Here is a 26,882-nt window from a genome sequence, read left to right as displayed (position 1 = left end):
TGTCTTCTTTACTTTATCGTCTAAAGATCTTTCAGTGGGTTTTGTCTCTTAGCTAGCGTAACTATGAAACTTTTCACCATTATTTACTAACAAAAGGGATTTCATTTGGTAACTAAGGCATGATTTATTTTTCTTTCAAAGAATTTTTGGCTGCTTGCCATGTGTTTTGCAGCAGAGCAACATCATGGTACATTTCGTTTGTCACTGGTGTCAGCAAGCTCTCTTACAGTGCTTGGAATAGTTTTACCAGTTTGGGGCTTAGAGTGACTTAGATGAATAAGTTGCATTTTACTGGAAGGTCGAAGGAAAGAAATGTGGATTTGTAGGTCTCCTTGGTGAAAAAGTACAGAAACACATACCAGTTCCAGATGAGCATTGCTTAACGACAACAGCAAAATTAAATAGTAAAAGTAGGAAATGCATTGCTATGTCTTTGCGGTCTTTTTCTGTAGAAGTTGAGTTTTGTTAATCCAATGCTGAAAGATTTTAAAAGCGTGAAGTCACAAAACGAAGTAGGTTATTTTTTTGAAAATAGGTCGTTACTAATATATGTAATAGTTTCTCCTCCAAATAAGTGAATTATTCATTAAACTCCATAACTAGGGGTTTTTTTCCCTCCACAGATTTAAGACTAAAAGTTTATTATCCCTTTTTCTCTTGAGTTGAATCTTTTATTACGTAAACAGATTAACTTATTTTCTCTAAAATTTATCTTGCAGATCTTAGAATCTCAAGACATGTATTTCCTTGGACTGTTGTCTTTGCTTGTTTTGCAAAGCAAAGCCTTCAAGACAAATTTTCCTGATGAAACCATTGCTGAGCTTTCTGTGAATGTTTACAACCAGCTGCGAGCTGCAAGAGAAGATGAGAATATTCTTTTCTCTCCTCTGAGCATTGCAATAGCCATGGGAATGGTAGAGCTTGGAGCCCATGGAACCACTTTGAAAGAAATTCGACATTCCTTGGGTTTTGACAGCTTAAAAAATGGTAAGTCCTTTTCATCATGTTTTATTATGAGGCTTTTTGTCTTACAGAAACAGCTGGCAATGCCTGAACAGCAATGGAAGTGGCCCTGTCTTGTCCCTGGGTTATTAATCACTAGGCTTCTTGGCATCCTGTTTGACGGCCTGAGCATGCTGAAGCATGCTTCAGTGGATTCTGCGTAAGCTGACATGCTAACGTACAGTCTTGGCTTGGGCACCTGAGTCTTAAGCAGTTGCAGTTAACTATTGATCTCGGATTCCGTCTGCCAAATAAGCATACCTTTGCCTCTAGAGTTATAGGAAGAATATGAGGAACATCCTTTTTAGAGTTTATAATGAAACCTAGAAAGGAAAGCAGTAGTCTTAGCAATGTTGCTTTTAAGAAAGTATGAAAAATCGTAGTAGTTTAACTGCAAGTGTCTCTTACTTTGACACAACTTGTCTGGTTCTTGTAGGTAGAACCTGTAGGTTCTTTGCCCTAATTCTGTGTTGCTTATATTCTGTCTGCATTGCATTAATGTCACATACAGCTATACAAGCTAATGTAGGAAATAGAAGCATGTTGGCTGTTTCAGCACAATATATACCACACATTCCCATCAGCCTGAGAAACAGGATGTATTTCTTTAGCAAAGAACAATGCTACCACACCATCCCATTTGTAGTGTGGGATGAGCTAAGTCATGTGGTGGGATGTAGTGCTGTGCTGTGGACTGAAAGTACACTGTCAGTGCAACCAGCTGTAATATGACTGATAATGGAGCGGGTGAGTGAATGGCAAAAAAATTACTTTGAAGAGGCAATTTCTATGAATTTTGATATCAAAGTAATTGGTTTGAAACCTGAATGGAATTTCTTATTTGTATGATGTACTGGACCTTAAGTCTTTAGTGAAAGGATCCAGGGGAGGAATTTCTGAAGATGTGTTCAACAGTACCACTGTACAGATGATGCCTCTCTGTGGAGACTACACCACATATTTAATTCTACAGTTTGTCTCTAAAACATTGATAAATTATCTCTTAGCTATAATTGAAGAAGTTGATTTGAGCTGGGCCATTCACTATTCTTGCATATGAGTGATGTTCAGTGAAAGTACTCCAATGATTTCTGCTTGGATTATATGATTGCATTCAATTTTTAAGTTTTGTTTTGGGTTTTTTTTTTTTTTTTATTAGGAACTTCAGCTTGACATGGAAACAGTACAAGCTTCCTGTCTTAAAAAAACACTGTTTTAATTCTACTCAGGATTCCTTATTACCCAAGGAAATTATTCTGTACTACCCCATGCAGAATCCTGGGAAATTCTAGACCTTCTCTTTTGCAAAGAGAAGTGAGTGGGGAATTCCTTAGCTTCAAAACTTGAAGTTCATTCTTCCTTAAACAACTGGCTTTTAGGGTGTAACAAAAATTCTCTTATGAATTTGTGGTGGCAAGACATAAAAGTGTGACTTTCAAGAATTTAATTACTCTTTTGGTGTTGAAAGGATTACTGTTGATAGCTTTGTCTGTGATGGGATCCAAATGTCTCATTAATTATGCTAATTATAGGTAGTAGAAAAAATAAGCTCTAAATATTATGTTCTGCCTTGTACATTGTTCTTTTAAATCTGAAGGTGTGTATCGGTTTAGAAACAAGTTTTAATTTTTTTTTTTTTTTGGTAGAAAATGTCTTTGTTAATTTCCAGCAGAAAAAAGCATGGAATAACTTTCTTTTCTGGAACAATCTGTTTTTCTTTCCTCAGGTGAAGAGTTTATCTTCTTGAAGGAGCTTTCTGATATGGCAGCTACTGAAGAAAGTCATTATGTTCTGAATATTGCTAATTCTCTCTATGTGCAGAATGGATTTCATATCAGTGACAAATTTCTGCAGTTGGTGAAAAAATACTTTAAAGCTGAAGTCGAGAATATAGACTTCAGCCAAAGTGCAGCTGTAGCTACCCACATCAATAAGTGGGTGGAGAATCATACAAACAGTAAGTCCACATTGATTCTTTCATGTACTTCCTGCAGTGTTTGTGTTTCCAAAGTTGTACAGTGTTGTTGAATTGTTACCTTGGCTTTTATCTGTTCCATTTGAGACTAAATTATCTCCTCCTATAAAAAGAATTCTAGTATCAGCTCTTTGTGATTTTTTTTTTTTTTTTTTTGTGCAGGGATGATCTGTCTTAAGTAATATTAACCATTGCTAATCATATAGTAGTATCTCTCTGAATATTTTTTCCCCCTGACTATCTTGAATTACCTGTAACATTTCGTGAAGGAGACTGTTTTAATGTCAGGCGTTTTAATAGTATTTTAATACTGTTTTTGGTATTAAATTACCAAAATACAAATATAAGTACTATTGATAACTGCAGAAAAGTTGTCTACAAAGTGGTTATTGGCCTGTGCTTTGGATGTGTGGAGTATCACTAGTTCTCTGAGGAACTCATAGTTACAAGTACCGTAGTAAATGTAGTGATAGGCTAACAGTTTTAACTGAAAAAGGGTAGATTTAGATTAGATATAAGCAAGAAATTCTTTACTGTGAGGGTGGTGAGGCAGTGGCCCACGTTGCCCAGAGAAGCTGTGAATGCCCCATCCCTGTAGGTGTTCAAGGCCAGGCTGGATGAGGCTTTGAGCAACCTGGGCTAGTGGGAGGTGTCCCTGCCCATGGCAGGGGGGTTGGAACTGGATGATCTTTAAGGTCCCTTCCAAGCCCAACCATTCTGTGATTCTGTATTGAGAAATAGAATGCTAAGGAATACAAAAGATAAATTCAAACCCCAAAATCAGACTCTATAATTTAATCTTTTCCATGTTGAGAGAGTAGTTAATTTTAGGAAGACTGTCAAGAGAGTTTCACAACAAAAATTTGCAGCAAGGGAGTACGCACAAAATTAGCAATGTAAATATGCATATTCAGATCTGCATGATATGTAGTGCTTACTTCCCTTGTGGAATCCCGAAGCTGTGACACTTTCTGAATACATGCAGATCTCAAGGTATGGCAGTGAAGTCAGTCCCCCACTGTAGGGATCAAAGCCTAATCTCATTGTAGTTTATCTGGCCCACTCAGGAGGTTGATACTTTAAGAGTAATTCAACAGGGGTCTGGCTCTAACATCAGTTGTACCATTGTAAATATGGATGTTAACGCTCAGCAAGGAATTAACACATCACCATGTAGTCTGAGCATTTTAGAATCCATAACGCTTTATGGAAATGTATGGCACCAAAGTGGAAAAACAACTCATATAATGCTTTTATTCCATTTTGGAAAGAATCTCTCTTTTCCAAGGGAAAGTGGCAGTTATTGTATTCATAATAGATTCTGCCCTTTACCTCAAGGTACAGAAATAGAGGGAATGTGATGCAGCAGATTGCAGAGTTTTCAGAGAAATGTGGTATCTGTCTGAAGCAAAAGTGAAATTCTCTTTCTTTTGGAAAGAACAGCAAGTTCTCCTCCTTAGTACCTGCCACATGTACTGAGGGAGCTTGTAACCGTTGCCCTGGAAGGAGCTGTGCAGAGCTAACAAAGGCAGCTCTGGGTCTCTTAGCATTAGGTTGCGATAGTAACAGTCCCTCAGCCTACACTCTGGCCACTAGATTTCATCCTCTCCTGTCTGCCAGCCCTGAAGAAGGAAGCTCATTTTCTCATTAGGAAAGGGGTACAAGACAGGCGGGTTTCCAATTCCAACATGTTAAGTGTGATGGGAGGATCGGAGCAGAAAACCTCACTGTCAAGGTTTTTTCGGCCAGAAAGATTTTTAACGTTTTACATTAGTGTGTTAACAAGACGTATCTGAAAAATATGAGGGAATATGATGTACTAAATAGAAATGGAAAAAACTAAAATGTATTCCTTCTTAATTTTTCCTTTTTTTTTTTTTTTGTCCAACCACAGAGGATGACTATGGCAGTATGAGTCACATCTCATTTATAAGAATGTTCTAGATAAATACAAATAGCAACACAGAAGAAATGCTATATGCCCTACTATACAAAATTTCACACCAGTTAGTTGGTGTCATATGCTCCAGAAAGCAGAAATAATCTGTTTCAAAGCATGGATTAAAAAGTAATAATCAGACTGAGGAATGTCTTTATTTTAACACCTTACGCTGTCATGTCAGTTAAAAATAGAAGTGAGCGAGAAAGCTATCTGAAGTAGGCTGTAATTCTTCAAGAATAGTGACAAATCTGGACAGTGCACCAGATTTCACAAACTTGAAATTATTTTGATGAAAAGCAAGCCATTTAAGATGAGCCAAAGCAGGTAACAGACTGTTTTCTGATGTAAATGACTTACTGAGGAGTAGGAGCAAAGCAGCTGCCATGCTCAGCTGACATACCTCCTATGAATATAGCAGATGCTAGATGTTTTTTCTCTTTTGCTTTTCAAGAGCTAATGTCAGTGGAACAAATGCTGTGAATTTATGGGGGGGAGGTTTATGATTAGTCCTTACTTTGAACTCAGCAGGATTTACTGAAACTGAATGCTTCCTTTAAAATTGGCCCAGGTGAAGTTCCAATGGGTATACTTAAACACTTTAAGCACCCATTTAAGTGCTTCTTTGGATTGGAGCCAAAGTCTGTAGAAGTTCTGACCTTAAGAAGATAGTGCTGAACTGTATTATAGCACGAGTGTAAACATTCCTTTTGTGACCCTTTTTCCACTTGGTTTCATTGTGGGGTATATTTAAGTAGTGATCAAGAAATGGTTGACTAACACGTACTTGATGGAAGGGTTTACGCACCTACACTGTGATTTAGATTTACAAAACACTGGCAGTTTAATTTGAGATTTAATGAAACATCTGAATTGGAAATTACATGTTAGCACAGCTTTTTATTTTCTTGCATTTTTCAAGCTGTCTTAAGTTTTGATTTAATGCTCAATTTGACATGCAGACTGACAGTTGGTTTCCTTCTTAGATATGATCAAAGATTTTGTGTCTTCAAGAGATTTTGGTGCTCTGACACATTTGGCTCTGGTCAATGCAATCTACTTTAAAGGCAGTTGGAAATCACAGTTCAGACCTGAAAATACAAGAACCTTTTCTTTCACTAAAGATGATGAAAGTGAAGTGCAGATTCCAATGATGTACCAACAGGGAGAGTTTTACTATGGTAAGTTAGAGCTTTAGCAATTTAAAGCTAATAAGTCTTCCCTTAATAGATTTGTTGCAGTAGTACTCCATTGTATTGAAAAAAACTTGTCTGTTCTTTCACCTAGAATTTTAAATGTGGTGTTTACCCAATTGAGGGACTCTGATTTTGATGTCTTTTCGTAATGTGTGTGCTTGTGTATTATAACTAGATAGCAACATTTGTAATGACCTCTTTCTTGATTACTTTCTTAAGTACATTTGGTGCCACATGACGGATTTCAGAACGTTTATTTGTTTTATTTAACCTCTTTATAATTCTTGAGCTGGTCCTGCTTCTCACTATAATATTTTCTTTGTGCTCTGCTAATGTTAAAATTAATAATGTTTAATTGTTATTGTTGTAATATCCTTAGAAGGTAAAATAGGGGTTCTCTGAACAGCAGGACTAATGATCGTTTTTATCTTGAGCTTGAACACCAAGTGGGTCCTGCAGTGTCTAGCATTGTCAGAATTTCACTCAGTCTCACCATTGACAAATTATCTCTCCTGAATTAAAAAACCTCTGCCCATTTCCATGAAAGTCTTGGCAGCCTTAACGGCTTTTAGACTTCTGTCTGTCTAACCAATGGAAGTTGGGTAATAGGTTCAGAAGTATGATTATCTACAAACTGTGTGATTGCATAAGCTTGTTTTCTTTAAGAAAGCAGATGTAAGCTTCAAATGCTACGATGAAGAAACCAATATAAATTTTATACAGAATGGAACAAAGAGGGTCATTTTTAGTTCGAGTACCTAGTAGATACTGCCTACCTAGTATTAGCCTTCTATTTTTCCCCTATCTCCAGTGAAGACAAAGAAAATATTTCTAATAGCTTTTTTGTTGTTGTTTTTCTTTTGTAGGAGAGTTCAGTGATGGCTCCAATGAAGCAGGTGGTATCTATCAAGTTCTGGAAATACCATATGAGGGAGATGAGTTTAGTATGATGATTGTTCTTTCCAGACAGGAAGTTCCACTGGTCACATTGGAACCACTGGTCAAAGCCTCGTTGATTAATGAATGGGCTAATTCTGTAAAGAAGCAAAAAGTGGAAGTGTATTTACCAAGGTGAGAATATGCTCCCATATCAATAGAAGGGGAAAGACTGCATTCAAATTGATTGAAGTAGCAGAGTAGGTAAAACTTGAACATCTTGATCGAGCCTGCAGTTATGTAGCACCCACCTGAAGGTTGCTTTGACGAAAAAGCTCAGGGGTATGCAGTGCAGAATGATGGTTGGTTGAACAACAGATGAGCATTGCATTTGCATTCCTTTCATATGTAAGTTCCAGAAAGGAGAATTTCGTCATCAGGAATATATCCACTCTGAATGATGTTCAGAGTATTGCAGAACTCATTATGGGTAAGTTCCATTTAGTCAGGAGCCATAAAAATATTGCAAGTCTGAATTAACAAAAGCTAAAATGTTCCATTTAGGTTCTAACTAGATTTCTGTGTGCTGCTAACTTTAAAAGTTTTAATGGTGTGTGTCTGTGTAGATACAAATGGTTTAGTGTTGAGAGGCAATTCCAGTCGATTTGTGTCTTGTGTCTTTTTTCTTAGTTGTAATAAGTCTGGTTTCTTTTTCCTTAGAGGAGCAATAGAAAAACAAGACGTTACTACCAGAAGGGATGAAACTTATGTCAGTTCATTTGTAGACATAAGTTGTGTGTGCTCAGTGGCATATTTGCTTGCATATACCACTTAGTTATCTTTCCTAGAATTCTCTTTCATCTACCTTGAAATATTTTTCATGCTTGTCCTACACTTGACTTAGTAACAGAGTTGTTTACTACTAAATGTCACTAATAATGTATGGTTAGATCGTGATGTCCTTCAAGGGATTCATAATTATTTCATTGAAGTGTTTATATAACAATATGGCACAAGTCTGATGTAGATCACTTTGACTTATTCTACTTTTGTGGCACTGTACAGTGGGTACATGGCAGCAGAAAAAGTAAGCTATAGTGAATCCTTCTAATCTTTAAAATAGTTCTTTGTTTTCAGATGACTTGGAGATTTGAGTTTGTTATATTTCACATGTAAAGGGCAGGGCAAGAATCCCTGCACTTTATCAGCTTCCTTTCCAAGCAAAGACCACTTTCAAGAAGCTAACTGCAGCTGAGCACAATAAAACAAGGCTAGCCAGGATATATTAGGTTAAGATGGACTGGTGCTGTCAGGGTGCCCTGATTCCAGCTCAAGATGGAATTTCCCTTCTCCTTAAAGCTGTTATGCTTGGGGTCAGAGTGGCGAAGGAATAGCAGCATTTTGGGGCTGTTTTTCTCTGCCCCATTGCAGGTTTTATGCAAACTGAACCTGCTGTACAATATTCCTGTGACTTTTGTTTGTTTTTCTCTTGGAGCTTCAGGTATCAGGAGCTTTAGTATTAACAGTCCACTAAGATGCAGAGGGGCGTTTCTCCTAGGCTATTTCTCCTGCTGTCTTGGGCAGACCTTACTTAGATGTTAATAAGAAGAAAAATATGAGGATTCTTCCATCCCTTAAGCTTTCCTCTTATAACTGGAGCATTTCACAGCCTGTGCATAAGGTGCTGAGGTTGGGCATCTTCTCTCAAAGATTTTCTAGAGTGTGAAATCCGTAACAGAAGTCTCCCTCCATTGATTATATAGGGAACCTGTGAAAACTGACTTACAAATTTAGGAAGCTTAGATATTGAAAGTTAAATACATGAATGTAATTGAAAATATTAATTATGTTTATTACTTGGTTTAAGCTTATGGAGGTAGTTTTGGGTTTTGTTTGCTTTTGGCTAAAAGTAGAGACTCCCGGATTGTCTGTAGCCAGGTTCTCAGACATGAGTTTGAGTCTTAGGTTTTGTGTGGCCATATAATGTCTTTATTTATTCCGTCCTCAGGCTAGTTGTTGTTCTTTTCACTCTTATCTGAGAACCTGAAAGAACTTGGCAAACATTTGTGAATTAAGGCTATACAAAGGCACAACAAGTACAACCAGGTGCTGATTACCTTCAGTATTTTCAGATTATAAAAGATAACTATCTTGAGCTTGAAATTCCACATAGTAATACTGCAGTTTCCTTACAAAAATTACAAAGTTTAATTGCATGCTCCCAAGGTGTTGGGTTTCCATTAGGGATTCAGAGGTGATCTGCAGGATTTTATCAATGCTCTAAATAAACACTTCATAAATATTTTATGCTCTGACTCAGAAAAGAATGTTATGAAATGTGGCCTGCAGGCTCTGTCCACTGAAAAATTGAAAGCAGCAGTGGAATAAAATTAAATTTTTATATCCTGAAAGAATGCTATCCAATTATAAAGTGAACATTTTTTAAACTTATACATTTGTAATAGGACCTGAATGACTAGCCAAAGCAGAGTTAATCACAACTTTCCAATTTCTGTCTGCATTATCTGTGTGCAAATGAAATTGTGTATTATTCCTCTTAATAGCAAAGGAGAGATTTGTACAGAATTGTTAAATTATACTTTCTCATTTTCATTTTCAAGTCATTGTTTCCAGTTTAACCCAGACTAAAGTGATCAACGTTTTAATCCACTTTTTGCATAGGAGTGAAGCAGACCATGAATCTAATTTACAAAGCTGTCTCTCTAACATAAATTATTTGAAGAGCAGAGGAGGAACTAGTTCCTAATAACAGTGCTACAGACTGCCAATCTTCTCTTAAGGATTGTTCCAGCATGCCCGGCTCTCTGTACTGACCTTGCTTTTTTGTACATTTAAAATATCTTGAAAATGCCTCCGATGCTGTTGAAATTATGTTTCTTTAGCTGAAGGTTGTTTTCTCTTAAAACCAAACCAAAACAACCCTAAAGCAAAAAAAACCCTGACAATCTCTCTTCTTTTAACATGTTGTCTTGAGTCCCCTTTTCATGAGGAGTAGGCCAGTGCTCATTGGTCTTGAGATACAGTCACGGAACAGGCATAAAACTGTCCCACTGAAATACACAGCCGACTTCTGCAGCCCATATTTAGCCTTGGACAGAAGGACCTTGCTAGAGAAAAAACCATAACCTGCCTTGCTTCACCTCCAGAGTAGCTGTATAGGGGGTTTTGTTTGTTTTTTTCTGTTAGTGGGGATTTTTTGTTGTTGTTGCTTGCTTGTTTGTTTTCAGGCTATTAAATCATGCAGGCTTGTTCTAGCACCTCAGGACAACCTGGCTCAAATTCAATCTGATATGCTGGAATTGATAATCAGCTGGCAGCTTTGTATTGTAGGCTGCTTGCTAGGTTAAAATAGCGATTCAGATCCTGAGAGCCTGTCCTCCAATGAAGAACATTGTTGATCTCCAGCAATGGAGCCATTCCTTTGTTTGCTTTTTGTCCTGCAGAATGTAATGTATTAGAACCAGTCAGAAAACCTGGAATATCTTGCTTTTGTTTGTTCAGAACTCTTAGTAATTTTTCAAATTATAGCCTTTGGGATGAATCATGCTAGGCTCTAGTTCACTTCTCTTGTATAACTAGAAAGTGTACCCTAATCCTTCTTGATTCTGTGGATCCTGAGCATCTAAGTACTTCATGAAAATTCAACATTTTGGAAGGGTTGGACAGCATCATGCAAGATGGAGCCATCTTTTTATTTCTGTCTCGAGAGTCTGTAAAATAGAAGAAAGATTGCCTGATATGGTATGTTAAAGTTAATGCTCTATGCAAAACCTAAAGATTCAGATACATAACTAAGGAGACTGTTGATGACATAAATGTGTCATTTTAATTTAATGCTTGTGTAAGTTTTAAATTTCATGAAAATGTGGTCATTCCCTACTAAAATCTCCACAGAACTGTTAGTTTCTCAGTCTGGTTCTTCCTAAGCATCTCATTCTGTTCTTCATTTCATATGGGAGAGATCCAAAGACAGTGGAAATCAAGGAAAGTACTTCTGTTCAGCTATTTGGACTGCATTTTACATGTAGGAAGTAGAGAGAAATTACAAATGAACATTGTAAGAAATAAATACAGAGCTAACTCGCATCTTCCCTTCTCCCTGACTTTGGCTAAGAGCTGAGAGTCACTATCACTTATTAATATCTTTCTGCTCAGTGCTTTCCAAGGTGGTCTGTAGAAGCATGTGTCCGTTAACATGTATATTGGTGAACCTTCTAGAAGTGCTTAAGTACAGAAGCTTTCCTTTTGACTCCACAGAACAGTCTTTCTGTTTCTGTTCTGGTCTTATGGTGAAAATAACTTGTCTTTCCTTCAGACGTTCTGTGGTTTTTAATGCTTCCAGTTGCAACTATTCCATGACTTCTGATACTGAAGTATTGAAATTGATTTATTTTCCTAGTATTTTTAGAATCAGAAGCACCTAAAAAGTGGTGGAAAAAAAATATGACCATCTGGTTTGTTATATGCAATAAACACTGCAAATAACCACATGTCAGGGCTAGTATCACGTAGCTCAGCATTTCCGAAGTCTGGAGGTAAAGCAAATACCTGGCTTGGGAAATGAGATTGAATGTCTCTTCTGTGTTCTAGGTTGTCGGCTTTGATTTTCAATACCTACATCACTGCTTATAAGGAATGCAAAGAAATCCAAATATGACTGGAGGATAACTCATACCAAATGCTTACATCAGTTTTCTTAACCTGAAATCATATTTCAAAATATAAAGCAGCCCTTTTATTTTTCAAAAGAGGCTAGTTCTGATGTTAGCTAAAATATTTGAAATATCATTAAGAATAGCTTGTCTGTAACTCTCGCTGCTCTTCAGAGCATATGAGAAAGGAGGGGAGATGCTATTTTGAATCGTGATTCAGAGTGGGTTTTTACCATATGACAAAACTGAAAGGAAAGAAGGGAAGCAATTAGCTTTATTTTCGTAAAGGGATAGTTCAGTATTAATACAGCTGATGTGATATTTTTGGTCTACTTTATTCATCATAAAAAGCAGGAACTCCCTCTTACAGATATTGTAAAGACCTTTACTCATCCACCTGCTCAGCATTTGCCTTTCCAGGGGTTTCAGTCAGAGGTATAGCCTCTATCCAGTAAATAACTGCTATGGTTATTCGTGGAGGTATTCTTAAGCAATATAACCAGTCAACCTGTTTGCATTTTCTTTTTTCAGATGCATATGCAACTGGAGTTTTATGGTGGTTTGGTTTTGGGTTTTTTTGTGTTTTTTTTCCAAAAACATCTCCGAAACATCTTCCTTTATTAGTATGCAAAAGCATCTTTTGTCATGCTTTCTTTCTGGGTCATAATTCATTGCCTAGCAGATAAGATATGTGTTTTCTGCATGGTCTAGAGACTTAAACCCACCTGATTGCCTGTTATATCTTACCGTGATTCTCTGCAGTTGGAAAAAAATGGTGTTTTGCTGTTATTTTTCTTGTTTGTGACCTCAAATTTTGCTTTTCATGCTGACTTCTCGTGCTAGTATCCTATCCTGATATTCTTTACTAGTTTGACATGGCTACTTAATAGCTAAATTATCTTGGAAGGTTGATACATTTAATTCAAATTGTTGTGAAATAAAAGCCAAAAAAGGGAAAAATACACCATTCTGAAATTTTTTCAAAATGCATTTTAACATTAATTTGCCTTTTCTTCTTGTTTTTAAGCTGGGTACATTTGAACATGCTTTTCAAAATGTTATAGTATAGTTTTTAATATAGAAGGAAATATTTCTGGATTTATTCACCATGCACAGCCGGAACCTCTGTACTGTTTAACCCTAGCATCAGCAATCAAGTCTTAATTCATCTTTCTTAGGATTTTTACTGAAGTCTCTAAAATAGGTCTGGACTTACAAGTATGAAGTGAGAGTAAGACTTATTCTGTAGTTTCGGAGCCTGTAAGCCAGTGAGGAGTCTGAATGAATGAGCAACTTGCAGATTTGTCTCTCAGCTTAAAGCTAAAATTGTGCAGAAGGTCTTGTGAACTCCCTGCCTGTAGTTTTTGACCAGTCTACAGCTTTCTAGGAGGAAAATAGGTGATGTTTCCTCTTGAAGAAGAAAGCTAACAGGACAGACACATTTCCATTCCCTCTTGGCTGTTCTCAGGTCATCTCATCTATGTAGCTACATCTCATTCATTAAAATAATGACATCTTTTTTTTTTTTTTTAATGCTACCACAGTGACTTGTGCAGAATATGCCAGAACACCATAAGCTTCCTCCAGTACCTAAATCTTTGTTGATCTCTTCTGATTCTTTTGAGAACTGTGAAGACAATAAAATCACAAGAATCAGTTCTTGTGTTTTTATTCCAGGCATATCCTGGAATTCATGTGGACTTGCAGTGCCACCAGTGATTTATCGATCCTGAACTATCTCCAAGTCATATTTGAACTTGCATAAAATTCTTCTCTGGGTAATGACTAATATCTATTCCATCATAGATTTTTGGCTTCTTATGGCATTTCTGCGTTCATTATTAATGTAGATTGTATATTGGATTTCTCTCATTCTGTGTAAATGTTGTAAGTGAAGAAGATACACTTGACTCTTATCCAGTTGTCTTTTGATATCCAGATTATTCTTTTGAAAGCTGCCAAGGCCCATACATGCCAAGGTATATATCTCAGCTCTTCATCAGCTATTCTCTGCTCAGAGTTCTGGACTATACTTCCTTCTGAAAAGGACGTGTTCCTCCATGTAGTTGAGGAAGTTTAGTCCTGAAAAAGAATTATTACAAGAAATTGCACAGAAGCACATTTTGTTTTCTTTTTGATTCTAGCACAGGTAAGACACTTCATTAAGGACTGCAGTGTAATTGCAGAGTTGTTTCTGACTGAATGGCTTGCTGGAGAAACTGTAACGACACCTTACACACTTCGTATTTTGTGTTTTATGGTTATGACCAGTCACTGTCACTATAATTTAAATCACTAATAATTTGGTCATTCTACAGAGAACCCATAACTCACTCTTATAACATTTATAATTAATCTCTTGTGTTTGTCTGTAGACTTCCGGTATTTTCTGGTTGGGGCTGCCATTCATCATTATTCTGACATATTTATTTGTTTTTCCAGCTGTCCACTCTGTTTCTGTCCATACCTAAAGTGCTTGAGTCTTTTTTGCCTTACTGACACCAGACGTAACTTTTATAATGTTTGAAATGAAGTCTTTGTAAATGCAACAAGCTTTTGCTCAAAATCTTGCCCTCAGGATAAATCACCAGCATAGTAACGTAGCCTAGAACATGGCTTTGCAAGCTAACCCTGAAATCCTGCCAGGTTATACTCACATGTGCATTTGCGCTAAAAGCTATTTGTTTTCCCTGTTCTTTATTCACAGTCAAAACCCAATTAAAATTTTGCCACCCGAGTAATTAGAAGCTGAGTCAGAAATGCTTTATATTTGTATTCATAACTGCTGGTCCTTGCTTTTACCATGTAAATAAAAAATGGAGTGTCTTCCTTACTTTCGTACTCCTTTGCCAACAGCTGTCTATGAAATTTGTGCTGCCTTTCCCTTATTTGATATTCTATTCCAGTGTGTGTACAATTAAATTCAGCTTTTATGGTAAACCTTTTGTATAAAAAGCAAGCATTTACATTAGCTACTGCATAATTTTGCACGGAGGTTTTATGGTCAGGGACTGTACATAGTATTAGCATATTTTTGATTGCTTTTGCATTAGAAAAAAGAATGCAGCTGTGAGAGTAAACTAATTTGTTGGGTTATTTTTGTTACTTGCTATGCTATACTGCTAGTGCTGAATCTCCTACCCTACATTATTTACCTCGGTGTTTCAATTGTCAGTACCTAGAAATTTTAACCTTCTAATAACATTAAGTACTGCTAACAGTAAGTACGGCTTACATTCTGGCCTTTTTGTAATTTCCTATTATGTTCTGCAGGTTCACAGTAGAACAGGAAATTGATCTGAAAGATGTCTGGAGAGGTCTGGGAATTACAGAGCTGTTCAGCAGTAGTGCTGACCTCACTGCGATGTCTGGTAAGAGGTTCCTGTGTTTTCTCTCAAGGTATATGAGGAAGTACTAAAATCACCTGAAGATAACCAACAAGCTCTTCAAAGTGGCTTTATGGGAAAAAAGAAAAAAAAGAAACCACCTGCTAGCAATTTTTTGATCCTTTGCGATTTTTGCATAGTGTAAGAGTGTGCTCACTGTAGGAGCAGTTGCGGCAGGAGAGAAATCCATCAAGGTGGGGCGGGGCGGGGGGGAGGTATTTTTGAGCTGGGAGCATTCACTCCAAGTATTTCAGAACTGGATCTCATTATCTCCAGAGGCTATTTGTTCACAGCAGTAAGAGCACTAAGCTGTTGTACAATTAGTCATCTCCCCAGATACCTGCTGTATAGAAGCAGCACAGGAAAGAAAGAGTTCTGAGATAAAAGCAATTTAGTCACATATGCTGCTTACCTATTTCAATAGATTGTCAACACTTTATTTTCAGAAGTTGAAATGTCCAATATGTTTAGAAATTCAGGTGGAAATGAGATATTTATGCTTTTAATACCTCCTGAAAGGTATTGAAATGCCCAAGAAGTTGTTTGGTTTTTGCTGAACACAAGTAGCCACGCAAGCAATGAATTTAGCATGGTCTGAATTTTGGTAAACCCAGTTGTTGTCTATAAGCATGCACCAGTGTGAGATTGGTGTCATTGTTTTTGTAATTTATACTTTTATACCGCTCCCTGTGTGTGTTTCTGCTCTGTGGCTTGCTGCCTAATCAGCCAGATAGATCCGTAGCTGATGGGAAATAACTGTTCTTAATTGTCTGTCTCTGGAAACAATCACACTTGTGTGGCTTATTCAAATAGTGGTAATGAAGGCAAACCTTCCTCTAACATTTACAGCAGAAATGTTTGTGGTTTTTCATATCCTTTTCACTTTTACCAAGTTTGAAATACTGTTTAGAGTGTATCACGTAGCTTAGTCCACTGTTTTGCCGCTTTCACTTTTCCAGTGAAATTCAGGGGAAAAGCTAGAGTTAGCTAATGTGAAAATAATTTTAATAAATAAAAAAAACCTTCTTTTAAAAAATACCATTTTTCTGGAGAAAAACACCTTAAATTTCTCTGGCACCCCAAAGAAAAGTAAGCTTTCAAATAACTTCTGGACTATATACAGAAGAGTATTTACCCAAAGAAAAGTACTAAAGAGAATGGAAAATACACAGGGGAGATTGAACCACAAAGGCAGTGCTTGGCTCTTAATTTTATTTCATGTAAAATTCACCTGGATATCAGGGTTTAATTCTGTAGTTGAGAGGTTGGCAGAAACATTGAAAGTTGCTTGTGTTTTAATCCATGTGACTAATGGCTTGTTTAAAGTCTTATATTTTTTGACAATTGTACTGTACAAAATCAAAATACCAGGTTTTGCATGACTGAATTAACTCCTTTGGCATTTAAAGATTAACTTGTTTATAAAATAATGTAGAGCAGTGTTTAGAGAGAATTCATGACTTACTGTAACATTCTTGCTTTTCACTTAAAAGGACATGTGCCACCAGGTGCTGAAGAGGTCATTCATAAATTAAGAAAATGTTTTTGAAGTAATGTCTTTAATTAAAACCTCTCTGATGCTATGGAGATGATATATTAAGTAATTAAAATACAGAATATGTTTCCTATTTGTAATTTTTACAATATAAAATGGGGAGGGAGGAGGAAGGGAAAAAAATTGTGAAGAAAAATGTTTGCATTTTGCTTGCTTTTGCAAATACCTGAATAGTATGTCAGGTAACAGGGAAGCTGAAGCCAGAAGTTTAGCTGCATCTTGTTGTTAGCCCTCTGGAAAATTTGGCACTTGATGAAACCTGAAGTGCAGATATTTGAACAAAATGTTTGGAAACTTTTAATTTAGGAAGATACATATCATAAAAGAATAAGGAAATTTTTGAGAAATTCTGTTACATTTAAAAATACTCTCCTTTCCCTCTCTTGTTTCTCTTGCCTTTGGATTGTTGTCAAGGAAAGCCTTCTGCAATTTCAATAACGGCCTGAATCCTGTAATCAGATCCAGGCACAGATTGTTGAGTTCAGTGAAATTCTATGTGGGCTTAATGGAGAGAAATCAAATTGCAGGATTACAGACTTATTTTTCAATATTTAGAATGTTTTGCTTTTTGCACTCAATCTGAAAAATGGAAATAGACAAGTCAGCTTTACCTTCCACGATGTCTGGATTGTGAACAACTAAAGAGAAAGTATTAATCCAGATGCACATTTTAAATATTATGCTCTTGCAGAAATTAAGTTCTTTGTCAATTAACACAGGTGAGTAAGAGGACAGTCCTGTTGACTGTCTAGTTGCATGTATACTGACTCTCACTTTCAGCAAAAGACTTTGACCAGTTTTACTTGGATCTCTGATTCCATCAGGTGTTCAAAATGATCTTGAAACAATTTCTGGTATTTTAGATTTTATAATTTACACAACATGTAAACTCAGTACTTGAGTATTTTACCACCACCTAGGACTTACCCTTGAACTAATTTAAATACTAAAATTCACCTTTCCTTTCAAAAGTTCATAATATTTCTTACTGTTGTATAATGCCTTAAATGGCAACTGCTTTTAACCTCGAGGTGACTTGCATTTATGTAAGCAGTGAAGTGATCCTAATGACTGACTTTCACAATATAAAGTAGTTAGAAGAGCACCTGTCCAGTAAATATTATTCAAAATCTTGACTGAGGTGGGCACATATTTTCTGGGGCAGCCTAAGCTAGAAAAGCCAATAAGCCTGAATGCTTTTTTAAAATGAGACTTACAGAGCAACCAGTTGGCAACTATGAGTAGGAGTTTGCAAGCATATGGAGTGTAACGACAAATGGACTGTGATGCTAACAGAGTCGTGTACATTAGAAGTAAGTCTCGGATTACTCCCACACATTAATGGGTATCTAGGCTGGAATCCTGCAGAAAGCTTAAACTTTTGTATCAAATCTCCATGGGACTTTGCTGAAATAGTAACAATCATGTTGGTTCCTATGAAAATCCAGATTCGATGAAGCAATATGATAGTAGATACTCAGGTAAGCCCCACCTATTTCACAGTGAAAAACATAAAGGAAAGATGTATAATAATGACAAGATGTGTATGATATTGAAGTACTGCAGTCAGTGATTTGACAATCAGAAGACAGAGCAAAGAGAAGAATGCCTGAGCAGTAGGTGACAACATTATGCTTCCATATGAAAATAGATTCATTCACTTCAGGGAGAGATGAATGAGAAGGATGTGGTAGTGGAAATAGAATGAGAAGAGTCTAGAGAAAGTAACTTGGGATGTGGAAATGCTCTTTTTGCCATCCAAGGACAAAGATATCCAAGGAAGTGAAAGGCAACAAATTGAAACCAAATAGAAAGTACTTCTCTTATGGAAACCTTAACCATGGAAATCTTTGCTGGGTATTCCTTGAGGCCATGAGGTTGGTAAGATTAAAAAAAAAATTGCTTCAGAGCAATCAAAACTCTCTATACTACATTGAATAAAGGCATTCTACATATTCTGTGGATTAGAAACTTGGATTAGGGTACAAGGCAAAATAAAGCATTGAGGATGAAAATACAGAGTATTGCCATGAATATTACAGGTCACAGGTCCAGGTTTAAGTGCTGTAATTAAAAAAAGAAAGTGATCCAAGTATGTGGTTAGGCCAAGTGGGCATTAGTTTGTCTGTTATTAAACATAAAAATTTATTTGGGTTTAAAATAAGGAACTCCAAACCAGCATTTTTCTATAAAGCCTGCAAAGTTACTGTTTTCTTTCAGTAAGTGCTGTATAGCTGAAATGCTCAATAGAGTTTTGAAATGGTCTCAAACAAGGATAGCAAAACATAGCTGCCTGGAAGGTAGAATTTGCAGAACTGACCAATAAACTTACCAAGCATCCTGGTAACTGACGTGTTTACAAAGACAGCACGCACATAACACCAGATATGGACAACAGGAATTGCTGATGTGCCTGGATCTGTCATCCTCTTTGGTTAGGTATCCGTCCATTGTCACCTATGTGAATATTCCTGCACATCCAGTGTTTGTTCTAAAACATTTTTTTGAAAACGTGAGTCTTAATGGTTCCGTAATGAAATTGAAGCTTTAGGGGATGACTGTTTAACACTTGACTGTAGTATTTAGTTAGCTTGTGATTTATTTTTTACAGGTAGTGCTTGAGGCTTAAAGGTGATGTTAGTGTTAGAATGCAACCACATTGTGTTTTCAGGTGGCCTTTCTGTTAAAAGTTAAGGAGACAAAAACTGTGAGAATTGTGCTTAGTGTTCAAGATAAGTAGATGCTGCATGTCATGTGTTTTAAAGTAACATGGTGGAGACTTTATCCTAGCTTTCAGGATAGCATTACTGAAGGCTTGGAACTGAAGCCTAGAACTGGTACAATATTTAGCAATCTAGTATATGTTTTACTGTGCACAGTCTCAAAGGGAATGATTTGGGGCTTTTACTGGTGAGATTTAAGTTAAGCTGCTGGACTAGGAAGTTTAATTTGGTTCTGAGTATATGTAGCATGAATGAGATCTGCTGGGGAGAGACATAAATGGCTGTCTCTTGTGGTTTTGGCTTGCAATTAGTGTTAGAACTAGTGGTTGTGAGAGACAAAATAAATGGGTAACAATTAGATGAATAGTCTCAAGCTTTCCCTCCTTAGTCAGCTTTCAGCTAGAGTTTTGGTGTTGAACATTTTGTGAAGGATCAGAAATGCAAAATGGTATAGCTGTCTCACTGGGGTGGTTAGACCAGACTGTCATGGTTGTGTATCTCCCTGCTGAGAAAGCTGTCTCATTCCTTTCTTAACTGCCAGTTGTGCTGTGTCATTACTGTGGATTTTGTGCAGGTACAACAAATGTATATCTGGTCCTTGTTTATGTCTTTCTGATGAAACTTAGTCAAAGAGATTAAATGGTGTTATGTGTCTTCTTCCTGCAAGGTGCCGAGTATTCCAATAGGTCTGATCATTTAGCCACTGAAGAAAAGTAATGAAACATCCACTGACTTAAGCTGGAGTAGGCTTGAACCAAAATTAAAATACTGACAAAGAAGGATAGAAAACAAACAAGACTGAAAAAAACCTAGTTCCATGGTGGTTTTTACAATATTTGTCTTCAGCTTCTTTTAAATATAATGACAAGAAGAAAGAAAATACCTAATTTTCCTGGAGGAAGGCTATCTTGCACCTAATGCAGAAATAAAATTCTTTATATATAAGTATTTGCCCTATAATGACATAATCCTTTTTCCCAATAGTTGCATTGGAAATCTTATGTTCAAGGATTGTCTCTTACTTTGTCTGGTATACTGGTGCTCTAGGCAGTGCTCAGCTATTTTAATATCCATAGTGTAGGAGAGAGCACTACAAATTTGAGAGGTAAATGGTGCTATTAAAGGTATCAGCTGAAGGTACTTTAATACAACTGCTATGCACAAAGCTCTTACCCTTCTCTGCTTGGTGTAGAAGGTAGAAAATAGCGTAGAGGTTTTGGGCAGTGTTTATTTAAAAAAAAAAAATTCTTCAGTCTTACTGTTGAACCTCTTGAAATATGTTTCCTTTTCCTCTCCAGATAACAAAGAACTTTACCTTGCAAAGGCATTTCACAAGGCATTTCTAGAAGTTAATGAGGAAGGATCAGAAGCTGCTGCTGCCTCAGGTACCTGACTGAAAAGCAGACCTGAATCAAATGTCTGGTTATTCTGTGTTAATTAATTTTTTGAAACTGACTTGCTGTACAGCTAGGAAAGATAAATAGAATCGTAGAATCATTAAGGTTGGAAAAGACCTCAAGGATCATCAAGTCCAACTGTCAACCCACACCACCTAACCCACTAAACCATGTCCCTAAGCACCACATCTACACGTTTCTTGAACACCTCCAGGGATGGTGACTCCACCACCTCCCTGGGTAGCCTGTTCCAATGTCTGATCACTCTTTCAGTGAAAATTTTTTTTTCTAATATCTAGCCTAAACCTCCCCTGGCGCAACTTGAAGCCATTTCCTTTTGTCCTATCACTTGTTACTTTAGAGAAGAGGCCAGCACCCACCTCACTACAACCTTCTTTCAGGCAGTTGTAGAGAGTGATAAGGTCTCCTCTCAGCCTTCTCTTCTTTAGACTAAACAACCCAAGCTCCCTCAGCCGCTCCTCATCAGACCTGTGCTCCAGACCCTTCACCAGCTTCGTTGCTCTTCTCTGGACCTGCTCCAGCACCTCAATGTCCTTCTTGTGGTGAGGGGCCCAAAAATGAACACAGTATTCAAATAGCATGTAGCATGAAGACATAGCATAGCAAGTACACAGCTTTTCAGAAGAGAAATCTGGAAATGAAAACTGTTAGTGTTTTTTTTATCACAGTATGTTTCACAAACAATTTTGAGTATCCTGTGGAAAAGCCTTTTCTTCCTTATTTTGCTTCTGATTGTCGGGAGGGTACTGACTGCAATTTATAGTTTCTGTATGGAACTTCAGAATGTGTAATTTTCTTATCTGCTACTTGAGATGATCAGAGGCATTTGATCCAGAATAGTTAGAAGGAGCTGAGAGTTGTTGCAATTGCATTTTAATAAGCTTGTAGACAGAGATACAAGATGGGAAATGTCAAATGCAAAAACATAGCTGTTAGCTATTAATGCTAGGAGGCCAGGTGGTGGGTTTACTTTGTTATCACATGCTTTTCCTAAAAATAAGTTACATTAGTTGCCAGTATGTATCATTAGGTTATTTCTAATTGCTTCTATTTGTACTAGTCTTTGAGGAAAGGAAGAATGACTTCCCTGGTCATGAATATCAGCAACTGGGTTGAATTGTAACATTAATATGGACAGAGATTACTGGCATGCATAAGTCTTCATTAACAGTGCAGTGAAAATGTAAAAGTAAATGAAGCACTGGAAAAGTATAATAATGTCCTGGAGAAATTAATGCTTCTACAAATAAAAATAACAAAGAGCCAAATGCTACCTGGTTCCCAGTTAATTTTACTTTCAGCATCTGCATTATTTAAAGACTCAAAAGCTGCAAGATCAGCCCATTTAGTTGTTGCATACTCCGTAGTTATTAAGGGTTACCTTTTACTATCAACTGCAGGCTTGGAGCTGTTTAAAACAGGTCATCAGCGCTGTCTAACGTAGTGCATTTTCTTTCTACAAATGAGCAGGAGTCATAACTCGTCTTAAGGTTATGGGTCTTATAATTTACAAGCTGCTCACTCAGCCTTGGAAATCATGCCACTCTACATTGATAATCATTCTTAAAGCGTAAATAGGTGTGCAATTACTCTGTAGGTCTCTTTCATTTTCAGGTAGATTTTTCATGCTATTTCTTGGTGATGCTTAGTTCTGAGAGTGTGGGACTTCAGTGTCTGTTCATGAGCTTTGCAAGTATCTCTCATGAAGGACAGGAGAATATGCAGTGATATTTAACAAGTTGTTTTTGTTCTTTTTCCTTTAGGAATGATTGCCATTAGCAGAATGGCAGTGCTGTATCCCCAAGTTATAGTTGACCATCCCTTCTTCTTTTTGGTCAGAAACAGAAGAACAGGTGAGAATATTGCGGACTCTTCCATATTTTTCACAGTACATCTTCAAATATACAAACGAAGATTGCATATTTTCATCAATGATCTGGCCTTGTATCATGGGTTTTCCTGAATTTGTCTTAAAATACCTAATATTGAAAGGCTGACCTTTTCTATGTCCTCTTAATGTTTTTCCAAGTAAGACATTAAAATCTTGACGTAATCCTGAAAAATATTTGCAATTACATGATTAAAAATCCCAGGGAAGAAATATTCACCATTTTACTTCAGAGAACACAGTGTTACTGCCCTGAATATCCATAATCACTGTATTCCTTAAGAGCTTGGCTGTAGTAAGACTAGCGTGCTATGTTCCCGGTACCAATGATTTGCATAATGGACAGATATTACAGCTATGAATAATTCTTTTGCGCTCTTAAAGTGTTCTGTGGCAGGCGAGGGGTGAGAACAGCACTCACTAGCAAAATGGACAATGACTAAGCGATTCCTTAGTTTCATATTTGTAATTTGTCTTAATGATGTGGATGTGACTGAGTGACAAAACATTACTATGCACCCACAGGCTCTTATATGAGAGTCTTATATCTGTGTCTGAAATGGTCTGCAGGCGAACTCTGGTAGGTTCAGTTTGACAGATTTTTTTCTCCGTTTGAGATCCCCATCACGGGTATCAATGTTTATTAAACCATTTAGTGTAATGGTAATGCTTATAGTCTAGGTAGGTACAGTCATTTGTGTGCAAGGCATGATACCAGCTCCTAGGGTGGGGTTTTTTTTTTTTGACCAGAACTGAGTATCCTTGCTGTTGCAGACACATAATTAGGCAATTATCTATCTATTAAGAATTGTTACCTGATTGGTGTGCTGACTTTTGGGGCTCACTTCTAATTCTGTGAAGAACATTGTCCAGCAGCTCAAGCACGTGAGGGTCAGAAGTGATCATGGTTACTCATTAGGTGTTCCCATTTCAGTTAAGGTTAGTCACTACCTTTGGAGCCCCCCAGCCTAGAAACCAGTACTGTGTCATAACCTCTTGACATCAGTGGCAGCGGGGGCCTTCACCAGAACCATGGAAATGAAAGTGAATATTTGTGTTGATTTCTGAATCAGAAGAAGCAGAAGGGCACTGAAATGCTTCTTGTCTGTACTGAATCAGTTCTGAATACAAAGAGGTCAGCTTCTCTAGGGCTATTGATCCATTGCTTTTCATGGCTACCAAGTTCTCTGAGACATACATTCCTATAAAAATCGTGCACCACATGCTCGAGATCTTAGTATTCATCATCTTACAACCTCAACTTTTCAGTTCTGACATCTTTTCTTCTCCTTCTCCCTTCCCTGTTTTTCCATAGGTACTGTGTTATTCATGGGAAGGGTAATGCACCCTGAAGCAATGAATGCAAGCGGCCATGACTTTGAAGAGCTTTAACTGTGGCCAGCTACCAAAAAGAGGAGATAAGCACATAAAGTTTGAAGTTAATATATTTAAGGTTTGCTGTGTTTTCCCCCAAGATATTGTTTAAAATGCTTTCAGATCTAACTGTGTGCAAGTCAGTTTACAGAGGAAAGCTTACAGTATTAAAATAATGGTTCTGTTTCTGTCTTTGTGATTGCTGTGTCCTTAAAATAAAATTGTGTACATGTCAACAACTGTTTCTTGTTCTAGTGAATTGTAAAGCAAAAAAAAGTTGCAAATCCTTTATTCGTAGTTTTTTTACAGTCAAGAGACTGACTTGGTCAATGAGACAGGAGCAGAACGTGTGCAGCTCTGAATAATGCAAATGGCAAACCTTGATGATAATTTATAGAGTTGAACTACAGCTGGAAAATGTGATCTCTTCCTGTAAAAGTAGCAAACAGAATGACATATGCTGTCTCATCAAAGTTAATGGAACCAATTAAGCCTAGTGGATTTTATTCTATAAAATAACTGTGATAGACTTTGTGTGAACTCTCCCACATGTGATTCTAAAATGTTGCTTTTCTGAATGCTCCTGCATGCAGCTCTGCAATTCACCTTCCGTAACTGTTGATGCCAATAAAATTTGATTGCATGAATATTTGAGACTAGTCAGTGTTAGAATAGTTATGTATGTGACTAAAGTAAAATAGTTTAATAGTAATGTCATTCGTGTGTACATGTTTTTCTCTGCCAAAGAAGGTGTTCTACTTTAACCTAAGCTTTGCAGTATCTCACTTCAGGGATCTAGAATGATCTTTCTCAAAGTGAAAAACAAAACCCCACACCCTTAATTTTATGTGTCTGAAAATGTTCTATTCATAAATAAATGTCTAAAGGAACAACATAATCCTTTTTATTCCCTAACTTTTTATTAAGAATAAGCTGACAGAGAGGAGAATGACACATACCACAAGTAAATATTAGCAGGGGAATTAGTTGCTGTTTCCATTTGCAAGAGGAGAAGTACCAGTTGTCACCAGAGAGGCGTATAATTATTTCCTCCCTCATTGTGCAAAATATAAAAAGAACAGAAGTTATTAAAAAGGTCAGAGAGAATAGGAGAAAAGAAGGGAGGACCTCCTTTGAAAAAGATCATAAATACAAACTTTTGGATAATAAGTGGATTTCTTCTCAGTCAATAGTTTTGTCTTTTGAATTCTATGAGAACAACTGCGTATTGACGGAACTTTAGTTATAGGCTTCTCTGGCATACATTCACTTCAAAACAGTGTAGATATACCTCACAAAGTTATTCATGCAAGGAGAACTTCCAAAATGTTACACATTGTTCAGGTTGGTTTTTTTTATCATGCTGGTGCAAATCATGCAGGTCAAACTGCAAAGTGATAAATGTTCCCCATGGAGGCTGGTTGTGCTCCCTCGGAGAAAGGGCATTTGGACACATTTCTAGCCCTGCCTCCTTGCATTGTTTAGTTCTGTTGCAGAGAAGAAGAATGGAGCTCCTTAATGTATTGCGGTTGCATATTACCCTTCGTGTGTTATAGTCTGGAATTGGTGAGACAGTTTTTTGTATTCAAATTTAGACAAAAATTGTAATTTTAGTTCTGTATAGCTAAAAATGTTATGCTTGGGAGGGAAAAAAAGGGAGTGCTTCTAAGAAGGAGCAGGGGCTAATTTTACCAAGATATGAAACTAGTCTCACTGCAGGTAAAACCAGCTCGTTTGGGATGGAGTGACACATGGGCTGGTTCTCCATGTTTAAATGATTCTATGAACATTACCTAATGTCTGTAAAAGTGACCCATATGCTAAGGATCTCCTGTGGTTTTAACCTTATGGGAGCCCGATTTTTAAGCTATTACATTTTTTTTCAGGGTAATTTTTGAGGTGTTTCCTCTGATTTGGAAAGGCATGCCAAAGCAGATGACAGCCCTCAATCATGCTTATTTTCAGTCCATTGGAAGTTCATCTTGACCAATTTTGTGTTTTCTTTGCATTAGTTCCTGGCAGCATAGATGCTTCTTACAAAGGGAAGGACTGACGATAGATTTGAACTAAAGCTATGGAATTATGGAAGGACATCTGCCAGTCAGAAGTATTTATAGAGGATATCAGGCAAGTTCACAGACTTCCCTAGCAGTTAGACTGAGCATAGTTACTAAGTGAAATGATACAGAATCACATATTCCAAATCTGATTCTGAGAATTGCCTCAGTGGGTGTAGAGGAAAACCAGCAAAAAACAGAAGTGCAAACACTAGTTATTTCACTTGATACTCTCCTAGTCCTTACAGATACAAACTAGCCATTTCATGTTTCTTGAAGATTGAGAATTATCTGTTTTTCAATAGCACTAATTAGTTTATTACCAAATTGTGCAAAGATGTTAGTTGTAGACCACGAGATCAGCTCTTAAACAATACTGGTTTTCAGTAGTGATAATATCTTAAGTATTGTTGCCGATTTAATGAGGTGTATGAATGCTATTCCATTGTGGTTTTTAATCTAGATTTCGTATAATGTTCTTTTCAAAGATGCTATTGCTTTTTTGAGACAAAACTAGCAAAATAATTTTGGATTTTTTTTTTTGATAAGGGGAATTTGTCAATAGTGGCTCATATGTGAGTTTAGGTGTATAGTCTTTAAAAAATTAAAAATTGTATTTTGTGTTGGAGGTTATATCAAAAAATAAATTACTGAAACTTCCATAATTGTACTGTGTAAGTGACAGTGTGTACTGACATCCTTCTGTGATGGAGATGGAGTTTAAACGTGAGATGCAATTCCCTAATGCTGTCAATCTTCTGTCTTTCTTGCATACATCTACTGGAGTCCAGGTGGAAATGCATTTCCGAGCTGCAGCTGG

At 37.0% G+C, this 26,882-nt stretch overlaps 1 protein-coding gene across 1 annotated transcript; it reads left to right on the top strand.

The window, feature by feature from the left end:
* The first annotated feature begins 720 nt into the window (after positions 1 to 720).
* SERPINI1 (serpin peptidase inhibitor, clade I (neuroserpin), member 1) lies at positions 721 to 24,244 on the top strand. Its single transcript, XM_010083579.1, has 8 exons — positions 721 to 987; positions 2,729 to 2,959; positions 5,903 to 6,097; positions 6,979 to 7,183; positions 14,935 to 15,032; positions 20,624 to 20,710; positions 22,507 to 22,596; positions 23,947 to 24,244. Exons 1-8 carry the CDS (start codon positions 738 to 740, stop codon positions 24,021 to 24,023), a joined length of 1,233 nt encoding a protein of 410 aa, XP_010081881.1. The 5' UTR covers positions 721 to 737; the 3' UTR covers positions 24,024 to 24,244.
* The last annotated feature ends 2,638 nt before the right edge of the window (positions 24,245 to 26,882 follow it).

Source organism: Pterocles gutturalis, unplaced genomic scaffold, assembly GCF_000699245.1.
Source record: "Pterocles gutturalis isolate BGI_N339 unplaced genomic scaffold, ASM69924v1 scaffold115, whole genome shotgun sequence".
Lineage (NCBI taxonomy): Eukaryota > Metazoa > Chordata > Aves > Pterocliformes > Pteroclidae > Pterocles > Pterocles gutturalis.
This window is presented reverse-complemented; position numbering and strand designations above follow the sequence as displayed.

What these genes read in the sequence shown, in the direction of transcription:
- SERPINI1 (XM_010083579.1), top strand. Translation starts at nt 738, where the DNA reads ATGTATTTCCTTGGACTGTTGTCTTTGCTTGTTTTGCAAAGCAAAGCC. An exon ending in TTTTGACAGCTTAAAAAATG is followed by an intron (nt 988 to 2,728) that starts GTAAGTCCTTTT and finishes TTCTTTCCTCAG; the next exon opens with GTGAAGAGTTTATCTTCTTG. An exon ending in AGAAGCTGCTGCTGCCTCAG is followed by an intron (nt 20,711 to 22,506) that starts GTACCTGACTGA and finishes TTTTTCCTTTAG; the next exon opens with GAATGATTGCCATTAGCAGA.